Source organism: Podarcis pityusensis (genome assembly GCF_964106645.2).
Source record: "Podarcis pityusensis genome assembly, chromosome: 2".
Taxonomy (NCBI): Eukaryota; Metazoa; Chordata; class Lepidosauria; order Squamata; family Lacertidae; genus Podarcis; species Podarcis pityusensis.
In genome coordinates, this window is record NC_138029.1 from 119,510,385 (window position 1) to 119,528,985 (window position 18,601).

At 48.2% G+C, this 18,601-nt stretch overlaps 1 protein-coding gene and 1 long non-coding RNA gene across 3 annotated transcripts in view; one reads left to right on the top strand and one right to left on the bottom strand.

Moving 5' to 3' along the window:
• Positions 1 to 18,601, top strand: part of LOC308470219 — a 149,715-nt gene that overhangs the window by 35,379 nt on the left and 95,735 nt on the right. The gene's annotated exons all lie outside the window — the stretch shown is intronic.
• Positions 2,384 to 18,527, bottom strand: LOC308469327 (uncharacterized protein). 2 transcript variants are annotated; one of them, XM_080991583.1, is made up of 5 exons: positions 18,352 to 18,527; positions 15,287 to 17,092; positions 13,032 to 13,725; positions 10,406 to 10,511; positions 2,384 to 6,281 (listed from the first exon to the last, which is right to left on the bottom strand). In XM_080991583.1, exons 2-5 carry the CDS (start codon positions 17,056 to 17,058, stop codon positions 5,185 to 5,187), a joined length of 3,669 nt encoding a protein of 1,222 aa, XP_080847709.1. In that variant the 5' UTR covers positions 17,059 to 17,092; positions 18,352 to 18,527; the 3' UTR covers positions 2,384 to 5,184. The 2 variants fall into 2 exon arrangements, with proteins under 2 accessions (XP_080847709.1, XP_080847710.1); XM_080991584.1 differs by lacking the exon at positions 15,287 to 17,092 and having other exon boundaries at positions 18,352 to 18,520.

Genomic DNA, 18,601 nt, shown 5'->3' on the forward strand with positions numbered 1-18,601 from the left:
AGTGCATGTGCAGCGGGCTCTGTCGGAACCCATTCCCTTCCCCCTCCAGCTCCCCCCCTCTTTAAAGTTTTGAATGTACAGTATTTATGTTCACTGCAGAAAGTGAATGTAAAACAAACAAAAAACCCACACCGTATCTGGAGAGCTATAAGTTCCCCCATCCCTGTGATCAAGGGGCTTGAACTATTCCCCTATGAGGAGGATTATTATTATTATTATTATTATTATTATTATTATTTGACCTGTAGGGTTGGAAGGGACCGCTACAGTCAGCTAGTCCAGCCCCATGCAATGCAGGAATTGCAGCAAAATGATCCCTAGCAGATGCCCTGTTTAGGGAACTTTTGAGTGTTTGATGTTTTATTGTGTTTTTAATATCCTATTGGAAGCCGCCCAGAGTGGCTGGGGAGGCCAGGCCAGATGGACGGGGTATAAGTAATAAATTTAATGATGATGATGATGCTGCTGCTGTTGTTGTTTATTAAGTTTATAAACCACCCTTCATGAAAAGATCTCAGGGCGGTTCACAGAATAAAATGCAATGTAAAAACACAGGTAAATAATTAAAACGAAAACAGCAAAACAATAAACCCTCCCCCTTCCCCCAGACACATTTGAAAGGCTGTAGAATATTAATATTCTTACCCTGTTGTTGCTTTTACAAAATGTCTTTTTCCCACTGAGGTCTGTTACCGGAAAAATCCGAGGGCTCCCTTGGACAAAAAGTAAAGACACCAACCAGAGTAAATTGAAGCAAATCAGCAGCCTGTAGGTTTGGTCTTTATTGAAGAAAGACTGTCGCGACAGGGTGCTCCGCTCACTTGCAGGTGAGAGGAAAGACAAAGAAAAATAGTGTGCAAGGTCTTATAAAAACTTTTGAAATTCCCCTCCTCTAGGTCAAGCCCACCCCCAGAAACATCATGCATACATTACAGAAAGGAGGGGTTGAGGGAGGAGTTGGTGGTAACCTGAGTGTCCTGTCACCTGGCTGGTTCTTCCTTTCCCCCTCCCCATGAGTCACTTCCAGGAGACAAAGGGGAGTTTGCAGTTTCCTGCCCCCAGAGAGAAGATCTGATCATTGTCCTTTGTTTCAGTCCATGCTGAATCCACTCCCATATGCAAGTTCTTTGTGATCTTGATTGTCTTCTGTCTGGGATCATCAGGGTTGGCATAGCAACTGGGCAGGGCTCCTGTGGATGTGCTGGGATGGTGAAGGGATTATGGCTGACCAGAACCAAGCCACCCCCTTTTGATAGTCCTTGTCATATGGAGTAAAATAAAAATGGAACAGTGCAAATCCAATGTATGGTTGATTTTTCTATGAATTTATAACAGAAGAGTGGCGTATGTAGTGTGTGAGTGTGTGTGAAGTTTGTACAAACAGAATGATTGGGGTGGGGGGGTTCCTGCTACAGGTCACAATCATCAATGCCATGATTTAAAGCATACTTTAATAATCATGGAGAATCCTGGGAACTGCAGTTTGCTGAAGGTGCTAGGAATTGTTTCTTTGTGAAGCCAGCAGACCATTTAATGATATTCTCATTATGACTTTAATTTCTTACATAGTATTTTATTGCAATTTTGAATTCAAAAATTCTAATACAAGACAAGAAATAAAGGGATAAAAGTACAATTAAAAACCTGTAGGAATTTTTGATGCAATGCTGGAGACCGCCTAAAGGAAGCTTATGGCTTGCACTATGGGACGTGGGTGGCACTGTGGGTTAAACCACAGAGCCTAGGACTTCTGATCAGAAGGTCGGCAGTTCGAATCCCCGTGACGGGGTGAGCTCCCGCTGTCCAGTCCCTGCTCCTGCCAACCTAGCAGTTCGAAAGCACGTCACAGTGCAAGTAGATAAATAGGTACCGCTCTGGCGGGAAGGTAAACGCCGTTTCTGTGCGCTGCTCTGGTTCGCCAGAAGCGGCTTAGTCATGCTGGCCACATGACCCAGAAGCTGTACGCCGGCTCCCAATAAAGCGAGATGAGCGCGCAATCCCAGAGTTGGCCGCGACTGGACCTGGTCAGGGGTCCCTTTACCTTTTACTTCTGAGTAGACATGGTTAGGCTTGCACACTGCAAGCATGCTCAGTGGGCTAGGAACTGAACCCCTGTGGACAATGGAAACCCAGAGGCGGGGAATGGAATGGGATATCTTGGAACAACGGGTGCGGTATAAATAATAAAATTATTATTAATATTCTTAGATGCATGACACCCTAAGCAGGAGCTGTCCACGCATGGCCACATTTTGTCTCCATTATAATCACATCTCTGGGTGTGTTTTAATAATAAGCCCTCTTGGGAGCTAAAGAGGGTATAATACTCTTCATGGATAAAATCAAACCTGTGGAGATCTGGAACCCAATTAGGAGGCTGGTGTTAGTTTCATTGTTTATTTCATGAGTAGTTCACAGGCTGTCTCTCCCACACAGAAATCCCTCAAGGTGTTTCTCACCTTCCCATGCAGAGAGAGAGAGAGAGAAAACACTGGCAAACATTGTGACAGAAAACTTCTGATAAGATCCAAGTGAAGCAATTTGTGAACACTTTCCAGAAAGTCATTTTCATGTGCCTCCTGCCGCAGTCTTTTTTTTAAACAAGCACTCCATAAATTAAGCAATTTTGCTTCAGGCTGCAATCTGATACACATTCGCCTTGGAGTAAGCCCCATTGAACTGAGTAAGACTTACATCTCTGTAAACCTGCCCTGTAAATTGTAGATCTGTGCGCCATAACTGTTTGAAAGCACAACACCAACAATATATGGATGGCTATTTATCCATCTGCTTTCACCATGGACAAAGACATGAAATTTACTGCAGGGCGGCACTGTGAAGATCTACACCGTCCATTTAAAGCACATGGCTTTCCCAACAGAATCATGGGAAATGTAGTTCCCCACCACCACGGAGCTACAATTCCCTGCACCTTTAACAAGCTACAAGGGATGCGGGTGGCGCTGTGGGTTAAACCACAGGGCCTCGGACTTGCCGATCAGAAGGTCGGCGGTTCGAATCCCCACGACGGGGTGAGCTCCCGTTGCTCGGTCCCTGCTCCTGCCAACCTAGCAGTTCGAAAGCACGTCAAAGTGCAAGTCGATAAATAGGTACCACTCCAGCGGGAAGGTGAACAGCATTTCCGTGCGCTGCTCTGGTTCGCCAGAAGCGGCTTAGTCATGCTGGCCACATGACCTGGAAGCTGTCTGCGGACAAACGCCGACTCCCTTGGCCTATCGAGTGAGATGAGTGCGCAACCCCAGAGTCGGTCACGACTGGACCTAATGGTCAGAGGTCCCTTTACCTTTACCTTAACAAGCTACAGTTTGAGGGATTATTTGGGGGAAGTGATGTGCTCAAAATGTGCGTCGGTTGTGCTTTAAATGGGTGGCGTGGCTCTGCCCAGTATGTAACGCGGCCTTCCCCAACCAGGTGCCTCCCCCGATGTTTGAACTACGACTCCCACCGGCGCCAGCCGGCAGAATTAAAACATCTGGAAGTCCACCAAGAACAGGAAAGACTAATCCAGAGGGGATTTTTGGAAAGCTGCCCTAAATTGTCCTCAAAGGGAACACACAAAGCTTGCTTCACACCAAGTCAGCTGGCCAATCTAGTGATATCTTTAAAGGGACAGTTCTTTAACTGCTTGAAAGGTGTACAATTTTGCAAGGTATGGTTAAAAATTATTTCCCAGCCTATTTTATTTTTTACATAAATTGTAACCCGCTTTAATTATTGTAGTAGAAAAGCGGGATGCAGATAATAAACTAACTAAACTATTACTTTGATACAAAATACTATTTTATTCTTTAAAAAAAAAATGCTCCAAGGCTTATTGTTCCACCCGAGACACTTCTTTAAGGGGTGACGCCGGGGGTGGGGGACTCAACCCGGGGCTGCCTGCGTACATTTCATACACGAGTTAAACTTTAATAAAAAATACTACACGGCACCCTCGCTACCCAAAAGACTAGGGTTGCAATCCTAGAACTACTTAAGGGGAGTAATGGTCAGTGGCTGTGGTGGGGCGGGAGGAAAGGAGCCCAACAGCAGGTGGCGCCAGAGCCAACGAGAGAATCATAGAGTTGGAATAGGTGGAGCCAACTAATTCTGCTTTTGTCCCCACCCTCCCGCTGAGTTCTACAAGGGCAGAAATGGACTGAGGGCAGCGTGGGACACTCCTCTGAGCAATCTGTAAGACGGCAGGCAGCAGGCAACACAGGCTGGCCCACTAGGGGAAATGGGGGTGGGGTCAATGCTCCACCAAACTCAGTCGGTCCTCAGCGACACCCACCTGCACACACAGTGTTCTCCTTGCAGAGCAGGAAGAATAGGGGGAAACTAGAACTAGACTGGCTCTCCCAGCCTTCTGCCCTGCCAGACCCAATAAGCAGCTGCCCTAATGAATCAGCCGCCCACTGCTACGTACACCCACAGAGGTGAGCCCCACCTGCGAGGCTCAAAGCCCAAGTTACCAAAACTTTGCAGCAGAGACATAATCCGACGTCAAGTTACTAAAACACACAGAAACTATATAGGACTAGTTGCATGTTGCAAGTTGTCCATGACCAGTTAACACAGAGAAAACTGTCACTGTATTCCTCGTGCCCCATCCATTCCGAATATAGAGAAATCATTGATGGGGGTGGAGGATGGAATTGCAACAAGTTCTTCATAGCCCAAAGAGGTATATTCCCTCTGCGCATCCACAGATGTCCACCAACCAACATTTACTGGCACAGCAGCAACCTAACCATATACAGAGGTGGATGTCTGGCAACCGAAAAGCTCTGGTGTTAATTATCGCTGCAGTTCCCATACTGGGCATCAGGGTACACTAGTGAGCAGGGGCAGGACTCGCAAGCGATTCACTGCAGAGGTTTTCCCTCTTTCCGGTTGGCCTCCACGAGACGGCAACAAATGCTGCCCATCCGGAGACTAAGTGCGATTTAGCAAATCTAATATAGCGGCACAGTCAAATTCCCTCAGAGGAGTGTGCCTGTTGTGACTCTGCTGGAGTACACTGGCCTGGGATTTTTCTCTTTCCAAGAAAGAGGCATGTCCAGTCCCAAAAAGTCAGGAACGGATCCTGAACGGGCGGGGATTCTTACACCTAAACAAACTACGCTAAGACTGCAGTCTGCTCTTGTATCTTAGTCCGGGAGGCCGGAGGGGACACACGCCTCAGCTCTCAGACGGCTGAGAGACGTAGGACGAGGGTTTCTCCCCCTTGTGCTTCCTCACGATGTGCTTGATCACGTGCGCCCGCTGGCTGAAGCTCTTGCGGCAGACCAGGCAGGTGTACGGCTTCTCTCCCGTGTGCATCCTCTGGTGCACTTGAAGGCCCGACGAGTGCCGGAAGCTCTTCCCGCAGTCGGAGCACTGGTACGGCTTCTCCTCGGTGTGGATGACTTCGTGGGTGAGCAGGCTGGTCTTCTGGTTGAAGCTCTTCCCGCAGTAGGAACACTTGTAGGGCTTCTCCCCCGTGTGGATCCTCTGGTGCCGGTTGACGCTCGACTGCGTGGCAAAGACCTTGCCGCACACGGGGCAGGGGCTCATCCGCTTCCCCTTGTACAGCTTCGCCGGGGTCTTGATGAAGCAAAGGTCGCCACCCGGAACGATCACCGACTCGATCGTTCCCACGGACACGTCCTTCCCCAGATCGATCTCAGGTTCGTTCTGGTGCTCGGGGACGTTCTCCTCCTTCTCGGGGCCCGGCGCGTCCGAGGGCTGTGGCTGGATCTCCTTCCCTTGCTCGTTCAGCAGCCGCCAGCTCATCACGCTGCCCGTCTGCCGGACGTTCTTCTTGCACGACAGGCACTTGTAGACCTTCTCCCCCGTGGGATCCACCTGGTACGGGGCAATGCCCCATTTCGGCTTGAAGCTCTCCCCGCACTCTGAGCACTGGTAGGACTTCTCTTCGGTGTGGACGGCCTCGTGAGCCATCAGGTTGGTCCTGCGGTTGAAGCCCTTCCCGCAGTCAAGACACCTGTAGGGCTTCTCTCCCGAGTGGATTATCAGGTGTCGGTTGAGGCTCGATTTGCGAGTGAACGCTCTCTCGCAAACGGGGCACACGTGTCTGCCCACGCCCTCCTGCAAGCTCTGGGGCCCCGTGATCTTCCAGACTTGGATTTCGTTTGCCATGTGTCCCTCTGCTCCGCCCGGATCGCCAAAGCTCCCTTCTTCCATCTCACATTCTTCCTCTTCCATATCGGACTCCGATTCTTCGGCGGACACATGCCGCGCTTCCTTTCCGCTTTCATCCAACAATATTTCATGTCCTGGAGCAGAAGAGAACAGCGTTTTATTGCGGCAGTCCACCTCAGAACGGAACACCGTGCAAGCCGGTACAGACTTCTACAAGGGTGCAGAAACTGCAATAGAATTTAGTACATGGAAATGAATTGCGTATAGAGCGGGATTCAACGTGGAATTAAATTGCTTGCGCAGCACCATGTCCCCCCGTCTCCTACCCTGCAAACCCCCTACGCCTGTTCTAGGCAAAGGGCCTTCTCGGTAGTGGTGCCCACTCTCCCATCAAATGTCAGAGAAATAAACAACTGACTTTTAGAAAACGTCTGAAGGCAGCCCTGTTTAGGGAAGTTTTTAGTGTCTGATGTTGTATCGCTTAAAAAAAATAAAATATCATTAATTCTGTTGGGAGCTGCCCAGAGTGGCTGGGGAAACTCGGCCAAATGGGCGGGGTAGAAATAATAAATTATTATTGTTATTATAGGGGTTCGCCCAGCCCTCCAGAGCAGATTTGGGGGGGGGGGCAGAAGGAGGGAAAGTCCCATTGCTTCCACTCGTGCAACATCCCAAGCCCGATCTGTAAGGCCTTCCAAGTTAACGAAGCTTTGATTATTGAACACCACTAAAACAAGAAGATGGTCTGTAGCGAAGGAGGGGGCCTAGGGACCTCGTATTTACAAGACCGCCTCTCCTGGTCTGCCCCGTAGAAAAAGGAGGTGTAAGAGGCAACATTACAGAAGTGTATAGAATTATGCATGGAAGAATTATGCTATGGAGGAAGTAGAAAGCAGAGAGACCACATGCTGGACATGAGCCAACGGTGTAATGCAGCAGCAAAAACCACTAATGCTATCCTAGCCTAGGGCCCTCGTATCTACAGGACCGCCTCTCCTGGTATGCCCCATGGAGGACCTTAAGGTCCATGAATAACCATAGTTTAGAGGTCCCGGGCCCTAAGGAAGTCAGATTATCCTCCACCAGGGCCAGGGCCTTCTCAGTGATGGCTCCGACCTGGTGGAATGCTCTGTCCCATGAGACCAGGGCCCTGCAGGATTTAACTTCTTTCCGCAGGGCCTGTAAGACAGAGCTATTCCGCCTGGCTTTCAATCTGAACTTAGCAGGATCTTTTATTCCCCTTCCTTCCCTCCCCTTTTTATGAAGATTACCCGCTCTGGGATCCCACAGCTAATTCTCCCCTGGTCTCCTCGCTGGCCCAAATAGGCCTAACTTAGCCAGCTAGCCCTGGTGATCATCTAATGTTTATTGGATGGATTTCCCCCCTAAATAGATTTTTGAATTCTGAATTTATTGTTATACACGTTTTATACTGTATTTTATGATGTTTTTTGTTGCATCAATTAAATGGTTTGAATTTGTTGTCGGCCACGCTGAGCCCGGTTTTCTGAACCGGGAAGGGCGGGGTATAAATAAAAAAATAATTATATGATTTATTTATTATTTCAGATCATTTAGGACTTCAAACACTAACATTTCCATTGTGTGTTATGTCCTTCCAACAGCTGTGAGCAAAAATAATGCAGAGAGGACTGCCCATGCTCAGGGGATTTCTGCAGGGATACCATGAACCCAAGTCACAATGGTTACGTTCTCCTGCCATAGTCAGAGATGGCAAATGCCTTTGGATATCAACTTTGCTGTTCCTTGAGGCTCAGGTGGTCTCAGTGGCCCAGAGTGCCTTCCATCAGCTTCGGCTGCTGGCCCAGCTACAGCCCTATCTGGACAAGAATAGCCTAACTACTATTGTCTATGTGCTGGTAACCTCAAGGTTAGATTACTGCAATGCGTTATACGTAGGGCTGCCTCTGAAGACATTTCGGAAACTTCAGGTAGTGCAGAATTCAGCGGCCAGGTTGCTCACCGGAGCAAGGCGGTTTGAGCCTATTATACTGATCCGATTGCACTGGCTACCAATTAGTTTCTGGGCCCAATTATTATTTTTTCTTTTTTCTTTTGATAACATTTTATTAATTTTCCAAAAGTAACAACAAAAACAAAAATAAAAATAGCAACTATAATGCAGAAAGAGAAAGAAAACATCATAAACAAATTTTTAAACCATACTTTTTGCTTGACTTCCCTCCACTCCCCCTCTTGGTTCCATTGTTTAGTACTCGTTCACACACATCCTTTAAACCTTAGATTCCTAATAACCCAATTTTAAACCTAAAACAATTTTAAACTTGTTACAAGTGACTTTTAGAAGTTAGACTAATGTAAAAATCTATACACAATGCTTAAAAGATATGCATTAAACATTTGCCCCTTTTTATAAAATTCAAAGTCCTCTTTCTTTTCTTGGGTTTCAAGTTAACTGATTTGTCCTGCATAGTTCAAGAGTTTATTTTGCCAGTCTTCTTCATCTTCTCTGGCAGAGGAGTCTTCCTTTTGTGGGAGCTGGCTGGTCTTGGCCTGGCGTCCACTCTTAAGTACAGGAACAAAGTATTTCGTTCAATAAGTCCATCAAGACCCGTACATCTCAATATCGTAACTTCATTTTTTTTAAACAACAATCATTTTTCACATTCCTTTCCAATCTTTATATGCCTTTTCTCAGGCCTTTTTAATGATTTTACATTGCCACCTTTATCCTTTTTACCCTCCCTTCCTGTTTCCTCCCTATCACAGTCAAAGCCTCCCAGATCATTTCAGACAGGGGTCCCATTTCCGGGCCCAGTTAAAAGTGCTGGCTTTGGCTTATAAAGCCTTAGATGGCTCAGGACCGCAATGCCTCTTTCCATATGAACCTTCCCAGACCCTGAGATCATCCTCTGAGGACCTTCTTTCTGTGCCTCCTCCATGAGAGGTCCAGAGGGTGGCAAGGCGAGAACAGGGCCTTCTCTGCAGTGGCTCCCTGTCTATGGAATGCTCTCCCCAGGGAAGTTCGCCTGGCTCCTTCATTATACACCTTTAGGCGCTGTCAAAAATGTTCCTTTTTAACCAGGCCTTTGGTTGACCTGATGACATCCTATACTCTTTTAAAATGTGCCTCTTTTTTGGGGGGGTATTATTGGGTTGTTGTTTTTATTTTGAATATATATATTGTGGTTTTTATTCAATAAAACAACAACAACGACAACAGATGTAAACCACAGAGGAGGAGTGCTGTTGCCTTTGGGTGCTGCTTGTGGGCTCCCCTGGTTGCCAATGGGAGATCAGGATCCTGAACAGGGTGGGGCTGTCAAAGGACCTGTTGATGGCATTTTACCATTGTACTGTTGAGAGTGTATTAACTTATGGTGTGTGTGTGTGGTTTGGGAACTGCACGGTCAGGGGAAAAACAAAGCTGTCCAGGGTTGTAAAGACTGCGGAGAGAATAATTGGGTGCATTCTTCCCACCTTGGATCAAATCTACGCTTCCAGGTGCCATAAGAAAGTTTCAGAGATAGTGAGCACCCCGGAAATGATCTCTTTCAGCTTCTGCCTTCTGGTACAGGGGTTAGAAAGACTAGGACTAGCTGCCTGAGAAACAGCTTCTACCCAAATGCGATGTTGGTTTTAAATGCATTGTAAGGAGTCTGTACGGGACGCGGGTGGCACTGTGGGTTAAACCACAGAGCCTAAGGCTTGCCGATCAGAAGGTTGGCGGTTTGAATCCCCGTGACGGGGTGAGCTCCCATTGTTCGGTCCCTGCTCCTGCCAACCTAGCAGTTCGAAAGCACCTCAAAGTGCAAGTAGATAAATAGGTACCGCTCCGGTGGGAAGGTAAACGGCGTTTCCGTGCACTGCTCTGGTTCACCAGAAGCGGCTTAGTCATGCTGGCCACATGACCCAGAAGCTGTACGCCGGCTCCCTCGGCCAATAAAGCGAGATGAGCGCTGCAACCCCAGAGTCTGTCACGACTGGACCTAATGGTCAGGGGTCCCTTTACCTTTACCTTTAAGGAGTCTGTAGGGGAGTATCTTGTATTTAAAGATGGGGTATCAAAGTTTTTAGGGGGCTAACCAGGCTGGGATAGCAGGCTTGTTGGGTTTTGAATGTCTTATGCAGATTTTTCAATTTCATTGTTCTGTATGGCACAATGACAATAAAGATTATTGTATTGTATCATATCTGGCCTGACGCAGCAGCCAGGCTCTTTTCAACCAAAGCTGCCTTCGGAAAGCACAGAATTTAAGAGGCAAGAAAGCCTTACCTGGCGAGCTGGGGCTGTCGTCGACCTCTTCCTTCACCTCGGTCTCCATCAAAGCCTGGTCTCCATCCGACAGGCCCACAACCACTTCGTCGTACGTGTCCAGATCCTAAAACAGCCAAATGTGACCCCCGTTATTAAGACACAACAGCAGGCTGTCCAATTCAGACTCCGGCCTATGCCCCCCGCAGACCACAACTGTCGTACTGAGAGCCAGGTGCCACCAGAACAGGACCTGGCAGACCAGGGTTCAAATCTCCACTTCGCCATGGAAGATCGCTGGGTGACCTCAGGCCAGTCGCTGCCTCTAGGCCTAACCTACCTCACAGTGTTGTTGTGGGGATGAAAAAAGGAGGGGAAGATGCCATGTGCAGCACCTTGAGCTCCTTGGAGAAGGTGGTGGGATATAAATGGAGAAAAAAACAAATCACAGTCCAAGGCAGGGGTGAGCAACTCCCCTCGTAGCCTCTGCTCCTCTCTCCCTCCATGATGTGTTCTTGAGCTCTGATCATGTCTGGATTAGAGAGGGGTATGTGAGTTTGCGCAGAAACTAGCCCACCGTCCTATATAAAAATAAATTTTGAATCCATTGTTCCTCTCACTTCTGCCTCTGGAGCGTGGCCCTCAGAAGGGAATGCGCCCCTCAAGAAGGAAAAGACAGCCCACCCCCTAGGTTCACGTAGAAGTACAGCTGTCAACTTTTCCCTTTTCTTGCGAGGAATCCTATTCGGAATAAGGGAATTTCCCTTAAAAAAAGGGAAACGTTGACAGCTATGGGTAGTAGTCTTGACCAACCGTTTCAGTCAAGAATGAGATGTGGTTTTGTGGATCCGGCCTCAGAATTGGGAGCCTGAACGAATCAAAAGAGAGACTGGCCATGCTCACTTTTTGTCTAAACTAAAAAAGGTCCAAATGCTGCGGCTCTCTTCAGATACAGTAGTGCCTCGCAAGACAAAAATAATCCGTTCCGCGAGTCTCTTCGTCTAGCGGTTTTTTCGTCTTGCGAAGCAACCCTATTAGCGGCTTAGCGCTATTAGCGGCTATTAAAGGCTTAGCGGCTAAAAAGCTATTAGCGGCTTAGAAAAAGGGGGGGGAGCGAAAAAAATCGCAAGACTCGCAAGATGTTTTCGTCTTGCGAAGCAAGCCCATAGGGAAATTCGTCTTGCGAAGCGCATCGAAAAACGGAAAACCCTTTCGTCTAGCGGGTTTTTCGTCTTGCGAGGCATTCGCCTTGCGGGGCACCACTGTATTGCTGTTCCCTCAACCCTGCCTGCCAACATCTAGCAGGCCAGGATTATGACAAGAGAAAAAACTTCTCTCTATCCACTTTCCTCTCACAACACACCATTGTTTTTTTCCCTCCCAGTAAGAATGAATGGGTCTTTTGTGAGCAATGGAGAGCAGCTCTACACAAAGACTTCCCTAAAAGTATCATGGGAAGTGTAGTTCCCCCGCCCCCGACACAGCTACAATTCCCAGCACCCTCAACAACCAACAATTCCCAGGATTATTTGGGGAGAAGTCGGGTGCTTTTAAATGTGAGCTGGATGTGTTTTGATTTTATTGTGTGGAAGGGAGAGAGACTGAGCAACTGATGAATGGGTTCTCAAACCTTCACCTTAAGGTCCTAGGGAGGATCACAACAATTTAAAACCCAGTATAGCGTAACTGTTAAGAGAGTTTTGAAAGACACTGGTCTTGAAAGACCTACATTGGCTCCCAGTACGTTTCTGAGAACAATTCAAAGTGTTGGTGCTGACCTTGAAAGCCCTAAATGGCCTCGGTCCAGTATACCTGAAGGAGCATCTCCACCCCCATCGTTCAGCCCAGACACCAAGATCCAGTGCAGAGGGCCTTTGGTGGTTCCCTCACTGCGAGAAGCCAAGTTACAGGGAACCAGGAAGGCCTTCTCGGTAGTGGCACCCGCCCTGTGGAATGCCCTCCCACCAGATGTCAAAGAGAACAACAACTACCAGACTTTTAGAAGACATCTGAAGGCAGCCCTGTTTAAAGGTAAAGGTAAAGGGACCCCTGACCATTAGGTCAAGTCATGACCAACTCTGGGGTTGCGGCGCTCATCTCGCTTTATTGGCCGAGGGAACCGGCGTACAGCTTCCGGGTCATGTGCAGCGCACGGAAACGCCGTTTACCTTCCCGCCAGAGTGGTACCTATTTATCTACTTGCACTCTGACGTGCTTTCGAACTGCTAGGTTGCCAGGAACAGGGACTGAGCAATGGGAGCTCACACCGTTGCAGGGATTCGCAATGCCAACCTTCTGATCGGCATGTCCTAGGCTCTGTGGTTTAACTCACAGCGCCACCCGCGTCCCTAGCCCTGTTTAGGGAAGCTTTTAATGTTTAATAGATTATTGTATTTTAAAATTCTGTTGGAAGCCGCCCAGAGTGGCTGGGAAAACCCAGTCAGATGGGTGGGGTATAAATAATATGTTGTTGTTGTTATTGAGACCCGGATTCGAATCCCCACTCACTGGGTGAGCTTGTGTCCTTGCCCATGTGGGTCCAGGCTCCCTGCTCCTTGTACCCACGCCACCACCCTGTCATATTCCCCCGAGGAAGTTTTCCCACCCCCCCCAAACCCCTCAGCTGCCCTTCCCACCCGCTCCCTACCTCTTGAGGCCTCAGCAAGAAGGCTTCTGCCAGGTCCACTGCCTGGTCGCAGGTCTCGGGGCGACCATCCCTCACCCAGGTCTGGATCTCTGGCGGCAGGACGGCCAGGAACTGCTCCAAGACCACCAGCTCCAAGATCTGCTCCTTGGTGTGCCTCTTCGGCTTCAGCCAGCCGTAGCACAGCTCCTGGAGCCGGTCGCAGGCCGTGCGAGGCCCCTCGGCCTCCCAGTAGCGGAAACCCCGGAAACGCTGGCGCTTGGCCTCCGTGTCGATGTTGCCTCCACTCGGGACATCGCCCTTCCCGTTTGGGTCTCCTGGTTTCAGGGTCCTGGAGATCTTCCAGTCTCCGTCTCGGAAGGCCGGGACGTGCTTCGCCCTCCCCTTCCCGGCAGGCTCCCGGCGGACGTCCGGGATAACCGGAGGGGTCTCGTCCCCCGACGGCCGAGCAGCGTCCCACGTGGAATGCGAGGGCTCGTCTCCCGGAGGGCAGCCCTGCCACTGAGCATCCCAGGAGTGGAGAGGCCTTTCCTCTGGCTCCACCTTGATCTCCTGGGGCTCCAGGTGAGGTGGGCTGTGGTGAGGAACAGCCTCTTCAAACACCCCCGTCTTGAAATCTTCCGAGCCTGCGGCAAGCGCCTCTTTCATTGTCGTCCCTGGGTAGCTTAGTGGCCTCGCGTACCAAGCTTGATGAGGCCTGGGTGAGAAAGGGCGAGACGGGATTCAAGGCTAAGTGTGATGTAATAAAACATAAAATAAAATTTATAGGGGGGTTATTATTTTGATTTTGATTACAGCGGCACCTTGGTACTCAAATGCCTTGGGACCCAAACACAGCAAACCTGGAAGTAAGTGTTCCGGTTTGCAAACTTTTTTCGGAAGCTGAACGTGCTCCGTTTTGAGTGTTATGCTTCTGAACTGAGTGTTACGCTTCCGTTTTGAGTGTTATGCTAACGTCTGCCTGTTTTTGCTGTGCTGTCATACTTCGGGTTGAAGCATTTTCGGGTTGCGCTCCGTGGCGACCCGGAAGTAACGGAGCATGTTACTTCCGTGTTTCGCCGCTCGCGCAGATGCTCAAAATGATGTCACGCGCAGGGGTTGCGTTCACTTCAGGATGCGAACGGGGCTCCGGAACGGATCCCGTTCGCATCCAGAGGTACCACTGTATATTTTTCAGTTTTTCAGTTTTTATTTTTGTGATTGTGTGGAACCCAGTTCAGCTACTGATTGAATGACTGTGTAACTGCAGTACATTGTTTATTGCTTTCATTTTTATGGAGCAATGGTCTCATTAGATAGTAATATTCATGTTAAATTGCTGTTTTATGGGTTGTTTTTAAAAGATTAATCCATTTTGCATTACTTTCTACGGGAAAGCGCACCTTGGTTTTGGAACCAACTTCTGGAACAGATTGAGAACCAAAGCACCACTGTATATATTTTGTGGTTTTATACTTTGATTTTGTTCTGTGAACCACCCTGAGACCTCTGGGTATAGGGCGATATAGAAGTTCAATTAATAATAATAATAATAATAATAATAATAATTTTCAAAATTATTTTTTTATTATTTTTAAGGGTGTGACACATGGCTTAGACAGGACACAGTAAGCTGCATTATCCAGAGCCAGACCATTACCCCACCTAGCTCTGTGCCGCCTGCTCTGGCTGGCAGCAGCTCAGACAGGTGCTTCTTCATTACATCCATTATTCAATAAATTATCTTTCCACGGATATATAATTTTATGTTATTACTCCAAAAAAAGTGGTGTCATGAGCCATCATTGCCAAAACAAGATGACACCTGATTGGCTCTCTAAACACTCCTTTTTCTGGTTATTTGGCTATAACCTTTGATAGAATACAGATAACTGAACAAACTTTGTTGCATTACACTCTTCATTAAATTATATTTCCATTGGTATATAATTTTATGCAGTGCTTTTTTTCCTGAAAAAACGTTTAGGGGTACTCTCATTTTGTCTGAAGAAAATTATAGTTCAAATTGGGAAAAATAAATACAGTAAATGGAGAAAAGTACAAAGATTCACAAAATATTTAGGAGTATGCATACCCCTGTGTCCCCCCTCCCTGAAAAAAGCACTGATTTTATGGTATTACTCCCCCCAAAAAGTGGTGTTATGAGCCACCAAACCTTTGAAATACACTTTCCCCAAAAGGTTTCCACAATTTTGGCCACTAGTGTAAAAACAGTACTGTAGATGATAAAAACGGAAATGTCATTTTTTTTTTCTTACCTGCAAAGATGATGATAGTCCCCTTCAATAATCACAAAAGGTGACTGCTGTTCAAGTGTCCTGTAGCCCTCTTCCAGAATCCCTCTAGCTGACTCCCGTCCTGCCATGCCTTCCCTTTTTACACCGCTGACACCTGGTTCAGACTCAGCGGATCTTTTCCGTTGTTTTAAAATTTGTCTAAAGTGAGACATAGCGCTATCATTGAACGTGTTGGTGGCATGACTGACAGCAGCGGCATCAGGGTGATATTTTTCAACAAAGCTTTGCAGTTCAGCCCATTTCGCACACATTTCTTCGATCAGTGCAGTAGGAACGTTTTCTCTTCTCTTCTCTTCCTCCTCCTCCTCAGACAATTCCTCAGTGGCCGCCTGTTGCTGCTCCATCAGAATGTTCTGGAGTTCTTCTGTGGTGAGCTCCGTCTTGTGGTCCTCCACTAACTCCTCGACATCCTCTCTGCTCACTTCCAAGCCCAGGGACTTCCCCAGAGACACAATATCCTCAACAACAGGAGCATCTTCTCCAACATCCTCAAATACACCTTCAGGAACAGCTGCCGGCCACAATTCCTTCCATGCCGACTTCAATGTTCTCTGAGACACATCGCCCCATGCTTTGTCTATGAGATGTAAACAATGTAGGATATTGAAACGGTTCTTCCAGAACTCTCTGAGGGTTAGCTCAGGGTCCGAGGTCACCTCAGAGCACATTTGGAACACTGCTTTGGTGTAAAGCTTCTTAAAATTGGACATGACCTGCTGGTCCATGGGCTGGATGAGGGGAGTCGTGTTGGGGGGCAAAAACTTGACACTGATAAAACCAAACTCTTCCATCAACTCGTCCGCCAATCCTGGAGGGTGGGCTGGAGCGTTATCCATAACAAGCAGGCACTTCAGTGGAAGATTTTGGTCCTGGAGGTATTTTTTCACGCTTGGCCCAAACACTTCGTGAACCCACTCAACGAAAAATCGCCTAGTCAGCCAAGCTCTGCTGTTTGCCCTCCACATCACAGGCAATTCGCTTTTGATGACATTGTTTTTCTTAAATACCCTGGGGTTCTCCGAAAGGTAGACCAGCAAAGGCTTCAGCTTGAAATCTCCACTTGCGTTCGCACATAATAAAAGGGTCAGCCTGTCTTTCATGGGCTTGTGTCCTGGCAATGATTTCTCCTCCTCTGTTATGTAGGTCCTCTTGGGCATTTTCTTCCAAAAGAGGCCTGTCTCGTCACAGTTGAACACTTGTTGGGGAAGGAAACCCTCAGCCTCTACGTAATCTTGAAATTCCAAAACAAATTGGTCGGCGTCTTCTCTGTTGGCAATGGCAGCTTCACCGTGTCTCGCCGAAATGTGTATCCCACTTCTCCTCTTAAAATTATCAAACCAGCCTCTGCTTGCCTTGAAAATCTCACCCTCACTTGCTCCAGGGATGTTTCTGACGAGGTCAGCATGCAAACGTAAAGCTTTTTCACAGATCAGGCTCTCAGAAATGCTGTCACCGGCCAGCTGTTTTTCGGTTATCCATATGAAAAGCAATTTTTCCACTTCCTCAATGGTCTGCGTTCTTTGTTTTGTAAGTGTTTTAACGCCTCTTGCAACGTTGGCTCCTTTAATGGCTTTTTTATTTTTTAAGATGGTACAAATTGTCGATTTGGCTATACCAAACTGCCTTGCCAGGTCACGTACACGGGCACCACTTTCATGTTTGGAAATAATTTCCTTCTTCACCTCTATTGTTGTTCTGTTAATGGTTCTCTTGGCTTTGCAGCTGTTATCCATTTCTCACAGCAAAGGGGTGATTGGCAGAGGGATCCTGAGATGAGATGAGCAGAGATTTGATTGCACACAGTCACAAAAACAAATCGGTTGCAAGAGAGTCACCAAATAAGCCCAAATATCACCTCCGTGCTCAGGACTCAACAGCCGGCAGCTAGGCCTCAGGATCTTGCACTCAGCAGAAGCCGCGCGGCATGTTCGACTTCTGAGGCGTGTTCGAAAACCGAAGCATTTACTTCCGGGTTTACGGCGTTTGTAAAAGGAGACGTTCGAAAACCGAGGTATCACTGTATACCGCTCAATTGTGAAACAAACAAACAAACAAACCCTCACAAACCCTTTGTCCTAAGGTCCCAGGGAGGATCACAACAATTAAAAACCCTGTGCAGTGTAATGGTTAAGAGTGTTGGACTAAGACCTGGGAGATCCAGATTCAAATCCCCACTCAGCCATGAGGTTCACTGGGTGACCTTGGGCCAGTCCCCATCTCTTAGCCTAACCCACCTCACAGCGTTGTTGAGAGGATGGAATGGGCAAGAGGAGAACCAGGCAAACCAACTGGAGACCCTTTGAAAATAAAGGTGGCCATCAATGTAATAATAATAATAATAATTTAAAAACCCAACTTTAAAAACAAAATGAGCTAGTGGAAGTTCCACAAACGTGCCTAAGGCCAAAATAGACCCTTTAGTCTTCAAAGGGCTCCACACAAAACTCACTGCTGTTGTGCGGCAGTGCCAGTCTTACAGACCCTCCGAGCGTCCATATTTTCCAGGGACAGTCCTGGATTTGCAGAAGCTGCCCCCATGTCTGATTTGATCCCACTTTTCATTGGGATGCCTCTATTTTCAATGTTGGAGAGTAACGGAGTTTTGCGACCTCCCCCCCCCCCCCAGGAGATCAGTAACTATATACAACCTTTAGAAGACATTTGAAGGCAGCCCAGCACAGGGAAGTTTTAAAATGTTTTTTTATGTATGTGGGAAGCCGCCCAGTGTGGCTGGGGAAACCCATAAATCATAAAATGATGATGATGATGCCATTGGAGAAATGTTGGGAGGGTATGAGCGTTGGGGGATTGTTCCTGCGCCAGATTAACCCTGCATTAACCGCATCGTTTCAAGTTGTGTTCCCGGCCATCTCCGACCGCCCTTTCCGCCTCTGAGCCGAGCTGGGGAGGCGAGGGCGCACCATTGCACCGCCCCGACCCGGGGACCCCATTTCCAGCCTCGCCCCCCTTCCCAGCCCCGCCAGACCCCTCCTCCGCCTCCCGGCCCTCCTTCCGGAGACCCTCACCTGGGATACCACCGGCGATCGGGCTTGGGAAAGCGCTGCTTCTCCGGCGGAGGCAGCCCCCTGCGTTGGGAAATTCAAAATCCAGCTTCTCGAGGAAGAGGTGGAGCCTCGCCGGCCGTGCGAGCAGAAAGGAAATGGCTCTCCAGCCGCCGCCGCCACCCCGCCCACCCTCGCCGGCTGGAAGCGCACCCAAAGAACCCTGGGAACTGTAGTTTGCAGAGGGTGCCGGGAACTGTAGCTCCGCCAGAGG

Coding starts and splice junctions, on each gene's coding strand:
- LOC308469327 (XM_080991583.1), bottom strand. CDS start 17,058: ATGGATAACAGCTGCAAAGCCAAGAGAACCATTAACAGAACAACAATA. Junction 13,726..15,286: donor GACTATCATCATCTTTGCAG/GTAAGAAAAAAA, acceptor TTTCTCACCCAG/GCCTCATCAAGCTTGGTACG. Junction 6,282..10,405: donor CGACAGCCCCAGCTCGCCAG/GTAAGGCTTTCT, acceptor CTTCTGCTCCAG/GACATGAAATATTGTTGGAT.